The 20,291-nt window shown below is 40.4% G+C and overlaps 1 protein-coding gene across 1 annotated transcript in view; it reads right to left on the minus strand.

The window, feature by feature from the left end:
* Positions 1-317: 317 nt before the first annotated feature.
* Positions 318-20,291, minus strand: part of BLMH (bleomycin hydrolase) — a 36,648-nt gene continuing 16,674 nt past the window's right edge. The window contains exons 2-11 of the mRNA XM_019471810.1: positions 19,768-19,877; positions 18,956-19,097; positions 17,596-17,684; positions 15,972-16,064; positions 11,929-12,084; positions 11,257-11,415; positions 11,091-11,158; positions 10,560-10,677; positions 7,979-8,048; positions 318-1,331 (exon numbers count right to left, since the gene is read on the minus strand). Of these exons, the coding sequence (XP_019327355.1) occupies positions 1,180-1,331; positions 7,979-8,048; positions 10,560-10,677; positions 11,091-11,158; positions 11,257-11,415; positions 11,929-12,084; positions 15,972-16,064; positions 17,596-17,684; positions 18,956-19,097; positions 19,768-19,845 (1,125 nt within the window). The 5' untranslated portion in view covers positions 19,846-19,877 and the 3' untranslated portion in view covers positions 318-1,179. The remainder of the gene's footprint in view (positions 1,332-7,978; positions 8,049-10,559; positions 10,678-11,090; positions 11,159-11,256; positions 11,416-11,928; positions 12,085-15,971; positions 16,065-17,595; positions 17,685-18,955; positions 19,098-19,767; positions 19,878-20,291) is intronic.

Raw genomic sequence — 20,291 nt, forward strand, 5'->3', positions numbered from 1 at the left:
TGCCTATGACTAAATCCAGTACAAAACAGGAAAATTGTCAGGGTACACACAAAGACAGCCCGCCATTTTGGCATAATTTAAATCGAAGGATTAATACTGTGCTCATCACCAAAATATTTGCGTGCCTGTAGCACATGAGATACTGTTTGTGTTTATCTTGTTCAGTGAGAGGAGCACCTTTGACTACTACTGAGAACATAAAGCAGCATGTTTTCCTGGTATGTTCATATTCTGGCTCATTTTAATTCATTTGTAGGTCACTAATATTTTTCCATTTCATTAGTTACATGAGGCTCTAAAAAAAGAAAACAGAGCTGTACCAGTCACTTTAGAAAGTGTTTATTCAAAAGCTTCATAGCACCATCTTGTTTTTTAAAACATCCAAATAAAATGCAGCAATTAAAACGTTGGGTTTTTTTTTCTTTGAGCATGACACTAACTCCACCTGTGAACATATTTATGTTTGTTCTTGCTAATATAACTGAAAAATAGCGCTCCTGTGCACACAGACATAGCACTGGGCCTTGATGTGGGTTCTCCAGTCCTAGCTCGATAATGGAAGAATAAAACCAAATGAAACTGGAAACCTCAAGGAAACAGTTCCCCCCCCCAATTCTGCTGGAAGGAAATATTTTCTAAAGGTAATCTTTACCAGTTTCAATTCTTATGTCCCCTCCAAAACTTCAGCAAAACTAAAAATGTAAATATATAAAATATTTTGGCATTCTTTTATGGTACAAGTCAGATCATGGGTGATTAATTTATAAGTATCTCAGTGTATTTGTTCTAACAATCACCTAGCTGTTAATTCTAAAGAAAGGCCTTTTATCGCCATCTTTTCCAGGGAAAACACTGGTCAAAATAATTCTACTGAGTTACTATGCTGATTTTTATTAAAAATTTAAGGTAAAATCAAACTGCCATTGACAGCACTTGTAATGTGTTTTCATTATGAGTTTCTTCCTTTTCGCTTTTTAGTTTTGCGGAGTAGCCTGTCTGAGAGCTTTATTCAGCCAAGTCAGTAAAGCGCTATTTCTCAAAGATCCTTAACTTACATTTCAAGAATATGGACCATGCTGAGTGCTTGGTCACATTATCGTTTGGCTATGGCTTCCAACCACTGGAATTCTCTATTGCATCTACTTCTGGTTGACCATTAAGAGGCAAGTATTCTGTAGTTCACTTGGCTAAAGCCCCCATAGGGTCCCAAGCTGGCAAAACAATTGGTTCTTGCTGCATCACTGCCAAGATGTCTTCTGGTACATGCTTCTTATCCACCACAACTTCATACACGTACTCAGAAAACCAGTCATCAGTCATGATCAGGTAACCTGGGGGTGAAAACAGTTCATTACAACAGAGAACCATTGCCAATACACTGAAGCAGTCACATATACAAGTTTCACCTATGAATGATGCGTTACAAACAGGACCTAGTCATACTTCGTATCTCTCAAGAAAAAAAAAAAAATCACAGACATTAACATACAAGCTAACCGAATGTACTTCATGTGCACTGAAAGACCAAGCAAGAAGCCTGCTAGGAAAAACAAGACCCAGAATATTCATCATTTATGCTTCCTTGGTTAAAATAGGCATTGAAAATACTCAAGTGAATTACAATGCCTTAAAAAAAACCTTAGTATTTAAGGCAGAATGTAAATTTATCTGCATATCTGGCTTTAGAAGTTTTCAGGATTTTGGTAAGAAAAGGGAAATTTACCAGGTGAATATCCAAACCATCTTTGGCTTAAGAAAACTTTGCTGGTTTAGTTCTCGCAGGAAGAGGAGGCCATCTGCTTTCCTCAAAACATAAAGCCATCTAAATCACACTTTGGCTGAACTAAATCTCAATTTTCTCCCTTAATATAATTCTTACTGAGAATTTCAGTGAACGGCCTTTGAACTGGGAGAAAAAAAGTCACATTTAGAGCATCACAGGTTTTAGCAGAAAGCTACCATTGGAAACAAACTATTCAAGGTGAACTGAAAATAAGAGTGGCTGGGAGAAAGAAAGCATTTAGAAGACAGATGAGAAGGCTTTATGTAATAAAGTTCCTCATGTCCTTATACAGTATCATCACACAATCAAATGAAACAAGAAAATGTCCAAAGAATATGGACAATAAATGCATCTATCTACACCATCTTGTTTCTAAAGCAAGAGATCAGATAATTCCCATAAATTAAAAACCCTATCAACTGTAATCCGAGCTAGAAGCCATTTTGGAAACACTGCCAAAGGGAGCTGCCTTGATTATTCTCTCTTCAGGATATGAGTTCTTGGGACACACAAAAACCTCTCACTCCCAAGAGCCAACAAGTAATTGCACCCTGAGAGGATAATGAACTCTGCTTCTGACATCCTGTATCTCACAGCTTGACAGTGCTGATTAGGATCGCAGTGTCTGAACAAGAAGGAAACGTCAAGCAGAACTTCAGAACATGCAAATAAGTAAGGTCGCTCTTTGAGAAGGCCTGTGCCCGGTGTCACAATGAAAGCCATTATCAATTTCTTCATTAAAAGGAGACGCATACTTTATACGCAGCGCTACATATACCTATGAGCCTGCCTAAGGCAACCCTGAGCTCCGCATTCCATCCAGGTAACAGGCAGAAGCAAAAGAAACAGAAAAGTTTATTGCATTTCTGGGCAGGGTACACAATGGAGTTTTACCTCAGGCAATTAATCTATTGCTTCTACTCAAACCATTTGTATGTTAAGGCCAGAATACGGAAAAGAACTTGGAACAGCATCATCATCTTGTAGCAGAACATAGCACCTGACTACAAAAGTGTACTCTGCTGTGTATGAGACTGGTCCACATTTCTCTAACTTACCCAAAGGAAAACCTGAACATGCAGCGTTTTAAAACTGACAAGCTGCTGGCCAGGGAGAGGTCAGTCGAGGATGAACCGTCTGCGAGTTATTGCATAACCTAGGATTTGGGCACCTGAAAATCAAGCCCTTGCAAAGTTCCCAAAGGACCTCATACAAGCCACTTTGTGCTTGTGCCTTAACTCCTCCACAGGGAGAACAGATTAACAAAGCCATTCTGTCTTAGTGTACTTATGGGATGATATATATACACACACATATGAATAAAGACACTAAGTATCTACAGTTAAATCCTTAAAATGTCTTCAATGCAGAAGAGTGAGCATGCAACAGTCAGTATGAGAGATTAAAAAAGTCAAAAGGGAGCTGACTTCTAGCTGGAGATGTACCACAAGAAAGTTCTCTCCATGCCAAAACAAGCAGATGGACCCCTATCAAATGGATGTGATAGTGTGATTTAGTTTTCCCCTCTTGCTTGCTTTTAAAAAAAGATATCCGATGGGATAAGCTGGGTTCAAAGTTAGGTAATAACATACTGTGTCTCCAGAACAAAAGAGTAAGCAGAGTAATTAAACTTGCCTGTATGGCTGACAAAGTGCCAGTAAAACACAAGAAAGGAAATATTTGACTGGGAAGTGACTTTTTTACCTCAAAAAACAAGCAATGTTTGTCAGCAGCTGTGTTCATTCCTTGAGGAAAACCAGACAGGATTCCAAGCAAAGTTTTACAACAGATATGAATGTAATTATTAAATATTTTGGAGAGGCAATGCTAGGCTGTTCCCAGGGCTTCCCTTTCTCCAGGACAAGCGCTACCACAAGAATTCAGTTCTGCCCACTCTGCGGAGTGTGAGCATATAAATAACTTCATCCCATGACACCCAAACCAGGAGTCAGAGTCTTTCCAGTCCCACACCATGCAAGTCTGGGGAAACAGGTGTCACCTGGCACCTTAGACTGTACTCAGAGCAAAGCAAGAGGGACCCCACATGAAAAAACACTTCCATTTCCTACCAACGATAAGTCATTTGTTTGTTTTTTAATGACTCAAAGTCTAATCTCTAGTGTTTTGTTGCAGGCTGTACCCTTTATCATCCTGTCCAAGAAATAATGGAGTTGGGGCTTACTTGTATCCCCCACACCCAACCGGGCCTCAACTGGGATGTGCCAAGTTTAACATCATTCTTGGCTGCCTCTTTACAGATGTGGATTCTGGTTCTCTGCACTGGACTTATCCAAGCACAGCTTCCCAATTCCTTAACAAGGCAGATAAGATAGGAAAAAAAAAAAATCACTGCCAGACAGACTCAGTGGCATAGCAAGAGAGCTAGGACAGCCTACAAATCCTCATCCTCCTACACCAGCTAGTACTGGATGTTAAAGAGTGAAAAAGCAGGGCAGGAGGAAGGGGAGGAAACCCTGTCAAGTTACCTCGTCTAATGTTTGAGAATGTGCTCTGAAGGATATTCCAACTGCCTTTAGCTCAACGGTGGGTTGTTTGGCCATACCTAAGAAAATCATTCAGGGATTCACCTCCCTGAAAAAAGTAGTCTGAAATAGAGTCAAGCCTCCTAGTTCTGATGGGATTTTCTGTCAAGGCACTTTTCCAGGCAACTCCCTAACCAGAACAAAATATAGACAGTGAGCAAGACTTTCCAGAGACCATGGTCTCTACCAGTAGAAAACAGATAAATGACAGTGACTCACCCAGAAAAGTTCACATAGATGGCATGCATACAATACATGCACACAAGGTACAGGCAGGGTTTATTCAAGTCACTCTGGGGACCTATTGTATTTCAAAGGAACAACTAGCTCCTCTTAAATGGCTCCAGAAGAACTTGTTCTTGAAGAGTGAATCCATATTTGGAAAAGAGAGAATGTCTAAGGAGAATAAACTGTTACTGCAAACCAAGTAGGAAGTTAAGTTTACAAAGCTGGCAAACAAGTTCAAGTAATACTCAAAGAAGACTAGCTAACTGGGTTAATTTAGTGTTATTCCTAACTTAAAGCCTGAGGCATTACACTTCTTTCATTTCTAGTTGCTGTAGTTTTTATTTTTTGATTTCCGATTACATGCTTAAAGCGAAGAAAGCCAAAAACGCATGCAGCTCCCCACACGCATCGATCACAGCCTCCGCAGCTCCGTCAGAGCATTCACTGATGCTCCAGCCCAATAACGCTAGCACAGAGCTGCCGCTGTTCAGTCACAGCTCAACAGGTACAACTTTTACTAGCAGTGTCAGGCTTCAGTCTGCTGCACTGTGGTTTGGGAGTAACAGCCTCACTGATGCTCCAGCCCAATAACACTAGCACAGAGCTGCCGCTGTTCAGTCACAGATCAACAGGTACAACTTTACTAGCAGTGTCAGGCTTCAGTCTGCTGCACTGTGGTTTGGGAGTAACAGCCAATATCGTGAGATGGAGCCCAGTCTTTCTGCAGTTCTAATAAAGAACAACTCTGAACCCTGGCCAAGGAGCATACATGGCTAGCACAATCAAAGTTGCTGACAGACACCCATTAACTTCAGAATGTTTGGAGTACTAACTAAAGTCCACGCTGAGCGGTTGTAAAGCAAGCTAAGTAAGGCACTGCCATCCTGGAAGCATTCCTCTAACACTGGTAGCATCTAACATCACAAACCAAATATCTGGAGTGTCTCAAAACAAAGTGTTCTGACAATAAGAGCACAACTAACCAGGCATTTTTATATTTTATATTCTCTTTTATACATAAAGGTGCTTAACAAAATAGTTATTAATTTGTATTTGGAGACAAGAAAAGTTTTGATGTTACTTCTTTTTAGTATTGATTTGGCTTCTTAATCCAACATTCCAAAGTACATTTTACTACTGTCACACTGATGAGCCTTGAAGGCTGAACATCAACATGGCTTCATTGTTTTGTCAAGACTGAAGATTTCTATTGGAATACTTTGCTGTGAATGTATACAGCTAACTCAGAACAGATGCTAGTACAAGACCAAGGGGCCAGAGCATAAGACACTGTTCCAAGAATATTCTGGTTTACTTAGCTGTTCATGTATAAGATATCAAAAGCTTATGAATAAGACCACATCCTAAACCAGAGTTTTCCAGAAATAGTCTATTCCCTGAAGAAACCCCCAGACATCCTGGGAAATTTCAGCCATACCAAATCTTGTGAGCACAACATTTGGGATTAATCTGCAACAGAAAAATGTGGTCAGCAATGACTATTGTGTTATGCCTTGGGACATGCTGAAGTCTGGCTTGGCATGCTCATCAGTGAGCTTATCGTGCCACGGCTGAGTCCACATCCGGCCTGTCTCAGATAGGGGATGACAAAAATCATGGAGATCTCACTCTCCTCCAATCGTTTAGGAAAAGCTGGCTGACTGCAGGCCTTGGCAGAGCAAGTAGAAATGCTCTCACACCACCAGCCCCACTCACCTAGGGCCGGGGGAGGTCAGAGCTGGCCCTCTAGACCAGGCAGAGAAGCACTCTCCGGTCATTCCCAGGCTGAGCAGGGAAGCAACTAGAAGCAATTTCCTAAACCACTGCTCAGATGTGACTCACCATTCTGTCCACACTGCCTGTCCATGTGCCATGCCGGGCTGGCACATCCACCCCACTACAGCCCTACAGCACTTACAAATCCTTTTTAAAGGAACAATAGCACAGGCTGAGACAGTCATCAGCAGGAAAGCAAGTTCATGCAGAAAACCTGGCATGAGCTGAACTGCATGTAACTGGATTTTGTTGTTGCTAGTGCTTGTCATACCAGAGAGGAACGCTGCAAGGATGCAGCAGGTCATGTTTTCAGCACAGCTTTAGAAAGGCAACCAGAATTACAATCTTTTAATTTTTTTTTTTCCCCAGACAGGTGCTGGAGCTAGAACAGTTCACGTTGCAGCTGTTCACAGCACAAGCTGGAACCAGTCTTACCCTCATTTCCCCATCTACAAAATCGGTAAGTAAAAGCTTGCAGTGATTGATAAACAGTGCTTTAAAAGAAAATATAAACCACTTAGGCTTCACACATGACTCAGGAAGATTATTTAAGTAATATGAGCCACAGCCAGCGTGAGGTCCCAAAGATGAGACAGCTGTAGTGTACAGATTTAAGCTTAGCTCTGTTACCAAAAACTTTAGTACATTTAAAAGTATTGCAGTGAAGTCTTTATTTCTCCTTTCATACTAGAAGGAGAAAGCATTTCTATACGGTGTAGTTCTTGGAAGTGATCCTATCTCATTTGATACTGTGAAGCATTTCTTATCTATTGTCCCTTTATTAAAAGATCGGTTTACATGCCCACTGGAATTCTTGGTATTTCAGTGGAGAAGTACTACCGTATTTTCAGACAAATACTACCAGATTTTTCAGACTTGTGTTCTGCAGCAAAGGATTACAAGCAACAAAATAACAAAGGTTCTGCTCTCCCCCCCACACACTTGTCAAGCTCCTACAGCTACTGCTTTTTTTTTTTTTGACAGGAATAGCTGGCAATTTACTTGTGATCAACAGCAAACTGGTATACAATTGCTTAGGAAAATAAGCAGCTTTACAGCGATAAACTAAATCGACCTTAAAAAAGTTATTTTATCAAAGTTTAAATACTTCATTATATGAACTTCATCTGAAGTCTACCAGTGTCTTCCCATTACCTTCCATACACAAATGAAACAGTTTGGTTATTGGATTGTCAAAAGCTGCAGTGCAAGGACAGGATATCCCCCATGTCAGCGTTCCAGTTCCAGCCTCCACAGGGGCTTCTGTCAACTCTGCCCTCCTGCCTTTGGGACAAAGATGCCCTGTCTGTCGAGAAGTGGCAGCATCCATCACTTATGGCCATCTCCCAAAAAATGCAATTGCCTCTACAGTTGAACTTGCAATCAGAGTGTCAAGTTTATCCAGTGACATTTTCCTTTTCCATTCAATGTTTACATTCGATTTACTTAGATGTAAATCACATTTAAGTGAAGAATGCTTGTCTTCCAGGAATACAGTGCCTAACTCAGTGATCCACGTGCTGTTTGCAGGCTTGTTTCATGCATGTCCTGGTGAAGGACACACAGCACATCCCCTTTCCCCCTTCCACCTCCTTATTTCCAAACACCAAGTTCAGCTTTCTGTTCCTGTGACTATAAATTACTTCACCTTTATTACCGCGGTCTTCACCCCAGGAGTTTTCCACTCTCCATTTTTCAAATGCCTCTTCTTGCCCATCCTGTGACAAAACAAGTCAATGGCTATTCAGTAGTGAAGGACCATGTGAGTTTATAGCATCCAACCCTTCCAAGTCTAAATCCAGCACCAGCAAACCACAGAGCTCCACTCCCAAAAGTCTACTGGCATCGGCAAGTTTCAGACAATGGTTTCTTGCTAATGGTTGGAGAAATGTAATTTTCTAAAATACTTGTCTATCCGGTTACATAAAATATGAGGAAATGCGGTCAAGAAAAGAGCCTGCAATAAATATTTATTTTAACCAGAAAACTTAGATTGAACTAAATTCAAGTTTGGACTTAACTGACTGACAGAATTTAAGCAGCCTCTTCTATCACCTGTCAGGACATGGGGGCCTTCTGAAATGCAGAATGCACAACTTGCTTGAATGAGGAATCAGAGGAGAGGAACAAGGGTAATGAAGGAACCGTAATAATTTAGAACAGTATTGGTAAAAGCAAGTGCAAACACTTGAAGTATCTAGCTGAAGGATACAAGTCCAGGTCTGGTGCTTTGAAAGATATACAAGGCTTCTAACGAGCATGAAGTACATTTGATTTCATGTTCAGAAGCACACCGTATTCTCTAGCCTGCATTGTGTATATCTGAAGTCTGGTTCAAATCTACCAAGTACATAAAGGCACTGAAGACTGCTTCGTAGGCTTGCTGTGCCACAAAGTGAACAGTTGCTTCCTTCAAGCAGCCTCTCATGAGGAAACAGCAGGTCCCTTGAGGAACCAAAGAACAGTTATTCTTTTGCTACTACATTATTATTTTTTTTAATGCAAAAACCTAACCTGGAAAACACCCCACAAATCCATTTTTAATATTCAAAGGAATATTGCTATATTGCTTCTATTCTCACTTTAAAAAAATATAGGACAGTCCTTAAAATGAGACACTTGAGAGCTACCAGACTGAGGATAAGTCAACTCTTGATGCTATCGGACAGAAACTGGGATAAACACGTTTATGTACATTAAGTTTTTAACCAAAAGGTGCATTTAATCCACATCAATTTTTTTATGTTGTAAAATCGTAATAGGATTTTTTTAAATCTTCAAAGCCTTTTTAATGAAGTAGGTAAATCCAAAGTATTACATTTTACAACTCAGTTTATCAAAGCTCCTTTAGATTAAGTTAAGGTTTAATATAAGACAACATGTTCAAACAAAAAGTAGAAACAGCTTAGTACATTTTGAATGTGGAAAAGCCTCTAAATGCTGAACTTGATCTAGGATAATTTCTTTTAAACTATCTTTTGATTTTAAAAATACCATCCATCATATACACATCCTTTTCTTAAAGAAATCAGGTCACATTTGATCACATTTTATGCAACTATACATTTAGGCATCCAAAAGTATGAATTTAAAAATACAGACCATAGACTATAGCTGCCAGTGAAGTGCAGCCAGTAACTGGGTACAATAAGTACAAATATACACACTTCAGTTGTGAATAGATAAACAGGTTTTGAACACTAGAGAAGTATCATTTTTTGGTATCATTTTTTGGTGTTTAACTGAAAAACAGTATTTTTTTTTTTTTTTTTTTTTTTTTTTAGAAGATGTGTGCATGCAATCTGATACACAAAATAGAAGTGTTAAGAGCTCAGAACACAACAGGAAAGTCATATTGAGTTGTAAAAAGTAACTCAAAAATTCTTATGACTCAGCAGTCCCATCTCAAGTCCTCAAACTCCAGAGCTCAAGGAAACTTTTTCAGTTTTACGCAAGCTGTTATTTCTCAAGCCAAGGTCATGTTGGACAGGAAGAGATCACTTCAAAGAAACTTTAGTAATGACAACTTCTGGAAATAAATGGAAAACATTGCAGATAACCCTGAGTTGTAAATTTTCACTTTTTTTTTTTTACTTCATGTGTGCTTTGTTATACTGCCAGAAGCAGATTGAATTGTGGATTCATCTCAGCCTACTGTCTGCCACAGAAATATTTTGGACACCATTTTCCTTCCCTAATTATGAGCAGGTCAGAGGTCACATGCCAGTGAGTTGCAGGAGGTTAAGATTGTTGCAAAGTGCCTCCTACTAGCATTTTAACAGAAGGAGCTTCGTGCTGTAAAACGTAGATTGGACTAACCATGGAATGGGATAGGGTGGGAAATACTTGCTGTCATACTAAATTTCTTGCTCAGCAAGATACATCAGAATCTGTATTTAAAAGTCAGTTAACATAGGTTTTCTGGTATCTTAAAAATAGAAGCTAGCTTTCTTTTCCTTTTCTCCAATAAAAGTTTGTGGGCAGAAGGAAGAAGCCCTTGACTTGTCTAAAATTCTTCCCTCCTTGTTAAATATTTATAGTTCTGAACACTCAGACACAACACAGGGAGAACAGACAACCTAGGCCTTGTGCACCTGGGTGTTGTGGCACACATGCTGAACTCCAGCAGAACAGCTTCCATGCTGTGAATGAGCCCAGAACACAAACAAGCTGCCAGAATATTCAAATACATCTGTACAAGCATCAGAACTTCTGGAGGGAGACTTTACCTTCTCCGTGACAGCCGTCAGGACCATGGCATGGGTCATCATTGATTCTCCGAAGATTAATCGTTCTGCTTTGTTCATGTTCTTGACAGAGACACCAAACACCAGCTCATGATTAAATCTATTAGAAAGCCACATAAGCAATATCAAAAGGGATGCAGGGAGATTCTCACTAGTGAACCAGAGAAATCAGTAGACTGCACTGTCCCAGGAGCCACTGTATAGGCATGTAAGTTCAACTATTTTTAGTGTCAGAATAAATGCAAAAACTCCTTTAGGACTTTCTCTTACCAGATACTAGACAATCCAAATGAGTAAGAATATTTAACAATCATTTGTAGTGCATCTTTAAAGGATTAAGATTTTAGCTAACAAGTGAAAAAAAAACATTTCTGCTGCTGCTGAATTACTTAAATATACCTTTTTGGGTATATAATCCAAAGCATGGACAAATTAGTTCCTTAAGCAGCCAAAGCACTGCTTATGTCCTAGCCAAGTATCCCAAATGGTATTCCATTTTTATTTGCTACTTACATATTCATGTCATTGATGCCCAGCTTGCTATAGAAGTGCTTTGCGACATCGCAGCCAAACCACACAGCCTACAAACAGAAGGAAGAGTCATCTCTGGGCCATATCCCAGCGAGTTTTACATTACAAGAGTTGCACCATGCCATCCATGAAGAGAAACCAAACAAACCTCGCCATCCTTAATAGACGCTGCAGCTAATTTTTTCAAGACATCAACAGGCTGGTTGTTATAGAGTGTTTTCCTCCCTCCTACCATGTTGCCCAGGTACTCCACTGTATACAGCCTGTTGTACGGGTTCTGAGGTCGAGGATCATTCACTAGACAAATCTGCCAAAAACCAACATGTCATAAATTAAGGTGCAACTTAACCAAAATCGTTGAGAAGTGAATCTAAGTGGATTTCAGAGAACTGCTTTTGTCCCAGCTAGCTTACTGTCCCATTAGCAAACAAGCCACTTGGCTGAAATACCAGCTTTAAGTTTTGTTTGTTTGGTTTTTGTTTCTTAAGTTCACCTCGTAACTGTGGCATAGCAGCTTTGCTTGTTATTCCTGCTCTCTAATGGCTGTCTTATGGCATTTTATGACTGATTAGGTCATCATGTATTTTATCATTACAAAACCATCATGGAAGTGCAATGCAAGATCACAGCTAATTGAAGGGTAGAGCACAAACAGGACAACGGGGAGAATAAACATAGGGCCATCTTAGACTTGCGGGAGCAGTACCCATCCCACGTGGTGCAGTTACAGGGGTGGACAGTACACTTGCAATGGTGGAAAATAAGTGGCTTAGCAGCAAAAAAAGGTCTTGGGAAGCTACTGCCTTTCAGCATCCCCAACCTTGTCCTCCATGTTGAAGTAAGGCTTCACATGCTCATTGTAGAACTGGATCGGTGTCACAGGGCCATATTTGTGGTAGTTCTTCTCCTTATCCCGGAACTCCCAGCAGAAGGTCTCCGGAGGGCTGCCCAGGCAAGTACTCACTATTCTGAATACCTGCCCAGAGAAGCAAACAGCTGTGAACTAGCTGAAACATGCAGGTCTGCCTCTCCTACCACAGCAATGCCACTGATGAATGGATTTCCCCACTTGAGAACCAACTGGAGAAATGGGATCTTAACGTCCACCTTTGAAAAACATGAATAGACATATACACATGGATTATTTGCATTCAGCTCTGGAAAGATAGGTGTTTCAACAGTTCAAAATCAATCTGAAAGGCCACAGAAAATCAACAGCCTCTCTCTCTCCATTCTTACGCTCTACGTTCTCAGGCAAACTATCAGGCAAAACAGAAGCTTAAGGTTGAACGTATCAATTCCACGTTATCCTAGGAATGCAGCAGCCAAAAGCAAAAGCCAAACGCTGCCCAGTCTCGTTCCAACCTTTCGTAAGTAATTCTGAAGCTCCTCCAACAAGCTACTTTCCCAGTGCAAGAGAAGCTTTAAACTGATTCTAGAAAGGCTTAAGCATTCAGCATCACTTGTTCCACCAGGTGGTTTGCCCCATGCAGAGACAAACCAGACCTTCTAACATGCATACAGAAAAGCATTTTATCCCAGTGTTTCCCCTGTACAAAAAAATCCCTTTTTTCCTGTAACATTCATCTGTATTTCAAAGATGGGCCTTTGCTTCTTTTCAAAAGCCTAGAATAATCTTCTCATCTGTTTTAATACATTTAACAATGTCTCAGTTTAGGGTTAAGCTGGCAGGTTATGTACTTTAATTCCAGATCCCTGCCTGCTGACTGTGACATCCTTTGCAGCTGGCAGCTTTCTATTATTTTTAGCATGAAAAGTTGACCAGATTTAAGTCATCAGCGTCCCTATAAATCAGAATATGAAACAGCACTTAAGAATCACCACTGTACTTTCTCACAGGGCTTATCAAAATGTGCTAACTCATAGGCAGCATAACCAGATGACTGTCTTTAGGGATATTAAGCAGGACCTGCCACAGGTGCTCTGGGGACAGAGAATTCAATCATATTTAAACAGGTTTGAATCTGTTTTACTTCAGCTGACAGTGGTCTACTTCAGCTCTGTCCATGTCTTGAGCACAAGACAAGTATTTTCCTTGCAAGGAACCAACAGGTTATTTAAAATAAGAGAAGGGGGAGTCAAATCTCAACTTCTGCACTAGGATCCAATGCCCGTGGTTTGTGCCAGCTTTCCTAGGCTGTCAGGCTTCACACTTTTGCTCACTGACTTTTCACAGGAGAGGAGACAGAAAAAGCTGGTTTACTCTTTCTGGAGCTAGTTGAGCTGATTTATATGCATCCTAAGTCTCCATAAGAACTAGCTTTGTGCTAGCGTGCACTTTGTGCTGATGGCAAAAGGAGGGCGATGTTCATGCTAAGTAACACTCACTATTTGGCTGTGCACAAAATACAAATAAAGGTGTTCTCGCTCCAAGCGATTTAAGAAAACAAGAAATTAATTACGGGTTGAAACAAGGGTGGGGGCTTAGTATTTTTACTAGAGGAACTCACACATTTATTTCTCAATAAATATGTTAAGGAGCAAATGTAAATCCCTAAGCTACTGTAAATATTTAATTTTACACAGACTGCACAAGAGGTAGCATTTGCTGTGGATACACCCACGTTACCTCAGATGACCCCAAGTGGTGAGAGATGAGGCTATGAAAACAAAAGAAGCAAGAAAAACAGCTAAAAGGAGAGCAACGAGCAAGCGGGCTCCAGCCAGAGGAAGGAAAATGATGGAGACGGAAGTCTCAAGTTAACAGAGGCAGCGGAGCCTGGGAATGGTCCCTCTCAATTGTTTTGCCACCACACCCATCACAGGCCATCTCTTAGCATCTCACAAGCTTCCTCTATCAATAAAAATAAGCAGACATAGTTAAACTAAAAGGTGACATATCACTCTAGCGACAACTAGAACCAAGATAAGGCAAAAATATAGCGGTTTGTGCTAAAAACCAAAATGAACGAGGAGGGGAAAAGGACACTCCCGATAAGGAAAAGTCTACAAAGGAGAACAGTAAAGGAAGAAAAATTCAGTCACATGCACTGCACCAACTGCAACTTCTGACCTGCTGTGCACTGGTTTGATAAGAATGTTTATACAGTTCTGGAGTGAATATTTAATCTTGTGTTCCAGTACAACTGTCCCATTTCAGCTAGAGCGCTGCCTCCCAGCATGAGCGAACCAAGATTTGCTCTGCAAATAAAACTTCACAGAACAAAACCAAGTTCTGCTTTGCCACATACAGAAATAGATGCAAGACAACTTATATACAGATAAACACATGAAATAAAAGACTGATCTCAAACCTTTAAAACTAAGTGTTTTTGAGGTATGCAAGACGTGCAATCGCACATTTCAACCACAAAGTTTATTGCAAATAAATCCACTTGAGTTGCAAACCACCATTACTACTGCAGGAGAAAATACTGTGTTAACTTCAGAGAATTAAGCATAACCTTTTTACAGAACAGACAAATTGCCATCAGTTAATAAGCCTTTAATGCCAGTTCCGGGATCCCTTGTCAGAGGGCAAGATGCTCTAAACAAATGAAGAGACATTTTGCAGTGAACTGTATGTCATTGCCCTAAAAATGAACATCTCTAGGAAGCTTTTGATGTCTGCTGTAAAATCCTCCAAGGGCTTTTGGACACACACACTGGATGTAAGTTACATTAATTCTCTTTTGAACTAAGTGCTGATTGGCAACATACTGGGGTAGGCTCAAAGCACAGAATTACTGTTGATCTTAAGGCATACATTTCATAAAAGTTTTTGTTTCATGATATAACCCAAGGAACACGAATCAGTTTTTTAATCTAACCTTAAAATTAGATGAAAAGAAGCTACAGGTTTTTACATGAAGCGTAAAGATGAATTACCAAAAACCAAACCAACTCATCAATCAATATTTGCGTATTAGTGGAACTGCCTGAAGCTTTACAGAAATAGCCCAAGGTAGGTTCTGCTTAATACTGATGTTTACTGGATTGCAGTAAAACTAACACACATAACCAAAACATTTGATTTCTTGAGTCATCTAAAGACAGACATTAAAACCACTGGGTCACTTTGCATTGTATGTTTGAGAAACAAATTAAATACATACTTTTTTTTTAAATGCATGCACTTGGTCAAAACTAAAACAGCCTGAACTGTCAAAATTACTTTTGGCTATTTAAGAATCAAGTACGAGGGCCACTGAATAAGAAAAATTACGTGTCACTGTCATATTCAGTGTGAACAGATGGAGGGCCAGCCACTACGCACACGCTGCATACTGCAGACTTGCCGATTGATTTGATTTTGAGTTAATTCACACAGCCAGAAACAGATACTGTGACTCCTTCCTCTGCCACCACCCAGTATCAGACCACAGCTGGATTCAGCCTTGCGTTCAGCTCACATCTTTTCCATAGTGCAGAGAACTCCCTTTCGTTGTTCTTGTCTGCTCTCTTGTGGGGAATTGCTGCAACAACACTTGCACTGTAAGATTTTACATTCAAAGCCATCAGAATGCAATTTTCAACTTGCCTCTTCCCTACTATTTATAAAAGCCTGATAGGCCACTATTTTGGTCTCTCCTAAGACACAAAATGCTGGTTTCCTACAGAAAGGGGCACATGTCTGCATAAAATGTCATAGTTCTGGAACCTATAAGTTCCAAGATATTTGCCTGGAAGTATTAGAAAAACTCAGAATGAGATAAGCAACAAGCCACTCCAAAGAATTCACTTGAATACCCTCCAAGCGTGCTGCCATACAAAACATTCCTAGTTAGGCAAAAGGCACTTGTTTTGCCTGATCCTGAGAGCTGTAGAACAAGAGTGAGCAAGAAATCTCATCCATTCTAGCCTTGTGCTCCAAGAAGATTCATGTCACACAAGTATTTTTACCTCTTCTATCATAGTGTCCATTGCAGCACAAAGTTCTCCTTTAATTGTTCCACTTTCCACCATATTTCTTAGCCGCAAACAGTATTCTCTCATCTGTTTAAAGAGAAAGTCATTTTATTACGAGAGTATGAAAGGTGCCACCTAATCAGGTTTTAGGACTTCCTATCCAGTTGTTTCAAGCACCTATTTTACTCTTCATAACATGTTTTCAAAATGAAAAGAAAATCCCTTTCAGAAGGCTTTGTTAGACATTGATTCTTTAAAAAAAAATTGAATGATTTAAAAGATCACAAAAAAAAAAATCAGAAATTAACAAATAGTTGCAACTTAATTACTATTTTCCAACCACTGATTTGAAGCTTACAGCCATTAGCTTTTCTTAAGGCTTGATTTCTCCTGTTTCCGTAACTGATGCCGCAACATCCATACGCATTACCACCTCTGTGACTCACACAGAACAGACTGTCTTCATACTGTAAAATTTATTTTGCATTTCTAATGCGTAATTGATCTCTTGGTTGATAAAAAGAACGGAGCATTTCCCCACCGCATGCAGAACTGCAGTAAGAAGAGCACACGCTTCCCATTACTGTCACCATCCATAAGGCCAGGAACAGTGAGTGGGGCTCCCACAAGACCAGCTGGTTTGCCATGTTCAAGACTAGAACAACATTAACACCATTCATCATGTCTAAGCTCATTTCAGCACCTATTTTACATTTTTATGTGGATTTCAGCGGGCAATTTTGCCTGAGCATGTAGCATATGAACTGGAGGAAAAAAAAAAAATCAAAGCCCACTGTAAAAAAAAAGCTTTAATTGCCTTTTTATCTAGCTACCTACACTAGTATCTTCCCAGATTAATTCATTTCTGTAGTTCAGGGAGCAGGCTTACACCTTCCTTCAGACAAAGCTGCACGCTTCTATACTGAAAGCTGATTTTAAGATTCAGTGTTTTGAAAATACTTTTTTTTTTCCCCCTCCATCAAATTTGGCAGTAATCTCTAGAAACCTTGGCATACTGGTAGGCCTTTTTATTAGCTACCTACACTAGTATCTTCCCAGATTAATTCATTTCTGTAGTTCAGGGAGCAGGCTTACACCTTCCTTCAGACAAAGCTGCACGCTTCTATACTGAAAGCTGATTTTAAGATTCAGTGTTTTGAAAATACTTTTTTTTTTCCCCCTCCATCAAATTTGGCAGTAATCTCTAGAAACCTTGGCATACTGGTAGATGAAATACTGAGGGTGCAGAAGAAAGTCAGCTAGATGCCAAGTGCTAGTTTTGCAGAAACAGACTTAATCAGCCACACATCAAGAATTAACTTTTTGGAAACTTGAGGATCAGGAACAATTGCTACTAAAACCATGTGAGGTACTTTCAAGGTACTGAAGCCTGGCCGTGGCCATCTTCCATAAACACACTTTCCTGCTCCATGTTTCAAGATTAACATCAGACTTTGCTGAGACTTTAGGCTGCTTTTTGAATAAAAGCAAGTTAAGTCGCTGAGACACACTTGAAACTTCGGTCAATAAAGAGAAATGAAGGTGGCTAGGAACACCTGGAGCAGCGTCATTCCCATCCCCTCCCCTTCTTTAATTGTATCATCTAAATCAATTTTACCTTATGATTCAAGATCTCATTCATCCTTCTAGTAGCCTCTGTGGTATGAGACTCCGGGAAGTATTTCTTGGGGACAACACCGTACTTTTCTAAAAGAAAGTAATAAAACTATGGGTTAACAATTGTCTTTTCCGCACAGCAGATGCTAGTGCTTCCGCTTATACCCACATAAAAGCTAAATATAGTTGGGTTTTGTGCAGAGATTATAAGGGAAAGTCTCTTACTTAAAGGTTACAAATACTCAAAGTTTATACTTTCATTTGTGACTGAATCTTGACCTCTGATCTGCATTCCACAGGGATCCCAAAAGGTGGAATCCCTCAGTGGCTCAGTATCATTTAATTCGACACTTAAAAGTTCTGAGCTAATTAGTGCTTTTTACAAAGCTGTTTTCACCAGAAAAAAAAACCTGATTACTTGAAAATTAAGCTCCTGAAATATCTTCTAAACAACTGAGCCTCTTATGAATTATTCCATGTATTTTATCTAGGTTAAGTAACTAACTTCCCAGTCTCCCTTCCTCCTCAACATTTATAAAACACCAGCAACAGCTCAACTGCTTCCTACGTTATGGTACCAATCAAAGATCACACCGTGCAAGGCTCTGGATGTAACAGCAGCATCCAAAATCTTCTCTGCCCTGATTAAATATTTATAACAATTGGATGGGAAAAGAGTAACCTCCAGGCTTCAAAGAAACAAATTCCTTTTGTGATTCTAAACCTACATTATTGGCTTGTTGATCTACAAAGGTGTCATTGTTTTACAATACAAATGAAAGCAAGTGCTAGCGTAATTCAGACAGGGAGAAGTATCTCCTTAATCAGCGCAAGGAGGATCCCACTTAAACTGGATCTTTGTAAGACCAGCATTGCCACATTCCACATCATTTCCCTCTCACTGATCTTTATATCATCTTTCTTCAGGCTGCAACTCTCCGAGCAGTTTTGCTTCTGCCTCATAGACACACCCTGGTCTCGCAATGTGTTTTCCTTACTATTTGCCCTAAGAATTGTATACATGGATATAAACAAACGATGTCGAGCTGATGACTGAAGTAAAAGGGGATTGAACCTTTTTACCAAATGGAAAGTCCGGGATATCTAATTACTTCTGTTGATCTTCTGAGCTTCTGTCATCGTCAGCAATATGCAAGAGTGAAGAACCCAGAAAAGATTTAAGCCTAACATTTATAAACTGGCACGAAAAAGGTCTTTGATTAAAAAAGGTAGGGGCTAATGGCATCGTGTTCCTCAGCAAAGTCCCAGGTCTCAAACTCCATCTCTTCTTCTGTTTCATTCCTCATCTCTCAAACCAGCATGCAGTTTCAGGCAGGGCTCCTAGCGACCAATTCTCTTACCAATAATGTTAACCAACATATCCCACTGTCCACCATCATTCGTGGGGTTGGAGAGCAGGAACTGTATCAGCCTTCCTTCCACAGGCTCCTTTTTCTGAGCTGTTTCCACAAAGGCATTTAAAAAGTAGTAACAACGTTCAACCTGGAATGGACAGACAGGAAAAACAGATATTTTAAGTGTGACATTGTGCATTAATTCATTCCTGAGCATTCAGTTCTTCGGAAGTCCTCACTAGATGAGGCTACCTTCCGCTCATCTACTGAAGTTCTTATTTTCCCTCTCGCATTCCAGGGCTCATCCGATAAACTTACTTCTGTCACAGACCAAATATTTAGGAGAGAGTTAGCACAGAGCTTGAGGGTAGGGGAACAGGAAACGTGAAACAGGAGTTATGCAATGAAGCCTGGCCCAAACTAGTACTAGACTTTCTCGATTTCCCTTAGGGGAGAAAAACAGGCACACAGCTCGCAGATCAGTAGGTCACAAGCACGACTGAAAGCTCAACAGAAAGTTACAGTCGTGTTTCCCCTGAGCCTCCTACAAGTAACTTTTGAAACACGCGCAACACTTGAAAGAAGACTTTTACTATTCCAAAACGTGAGCATCTCGACAACTAACTTCTCAAGCTGAAAGCCCCGCTTTGCTCAACCCACAGTTAAAACACAGATTTAAAGAACTTTTGAAGTTTCTTCTCACGTACGTTTTCCACCCGGATTGTTAAGATGGTCCAGCCTAAAAGAAATTCTGTCCCCATACTGATGCCCAATTGCATAAGCCGTCCTAGCACAACCTGCGCCCCGTGCTACCGTACCTTATCCCAGAAAAAGAGATACGACTGGCTGAATTCAAACTCTTCAATGTTGTATTTCTTCATGAAAGGAAGACGCATTGCATTGAGACAGGAAAAGATCCAACATCTCCCTGAGAGATCAAAGGAACAAGAATTAAACAGGAATGTTTAAGAGCTGCGTACGATTTTTATTTTTTTTTTTTAAAACACAAGATTCACGACACCGTTCCGCCTCCAGCCTCTGGCCACCGCTCCGATCGTAAAATACCAAAAAGCTCATGAGAAGTTCAGAAATCTTTTACTGCAAATGCAGGTCTCGCCACTGATTTTATCCCGTACTACGCAGAAGGGAAAACGGGCAAACGCTGCAAGCCCAGTGGCCGTTGTTAACTCGGAAGGACGCTGCAGGGATTCAGTTTTGCTCCGAGCCTGACAAAAGGACTTCTGAGGAGGCCAGCGCTCCCCGGAGCGCTGTCAGCGTTACATCATTCATTCCCCAAACGCCGGAGCCCCCCCCCCCCCCCCCCCCCCCCCCCCCCCCCCCC

Source organism: Aptenodytes forsteri, unplaced genomic scaffold (genome assembly GCF_000699145.1).
Source record: "Aptenodytes forsteri isolate BGI_AS27 unplaced genomic scaffold, ASM69914v1 Scaffold66, whole genome shotgun sequence".
In the NCBI taxonomy this organism is placed as follows: domain Eukaryota; kingdom Metazoa; phylum Chordata; class Aves; order Sphenisciformes; family Spheniscidae; genus Aptenodytes; species Aptenodytes forsteri.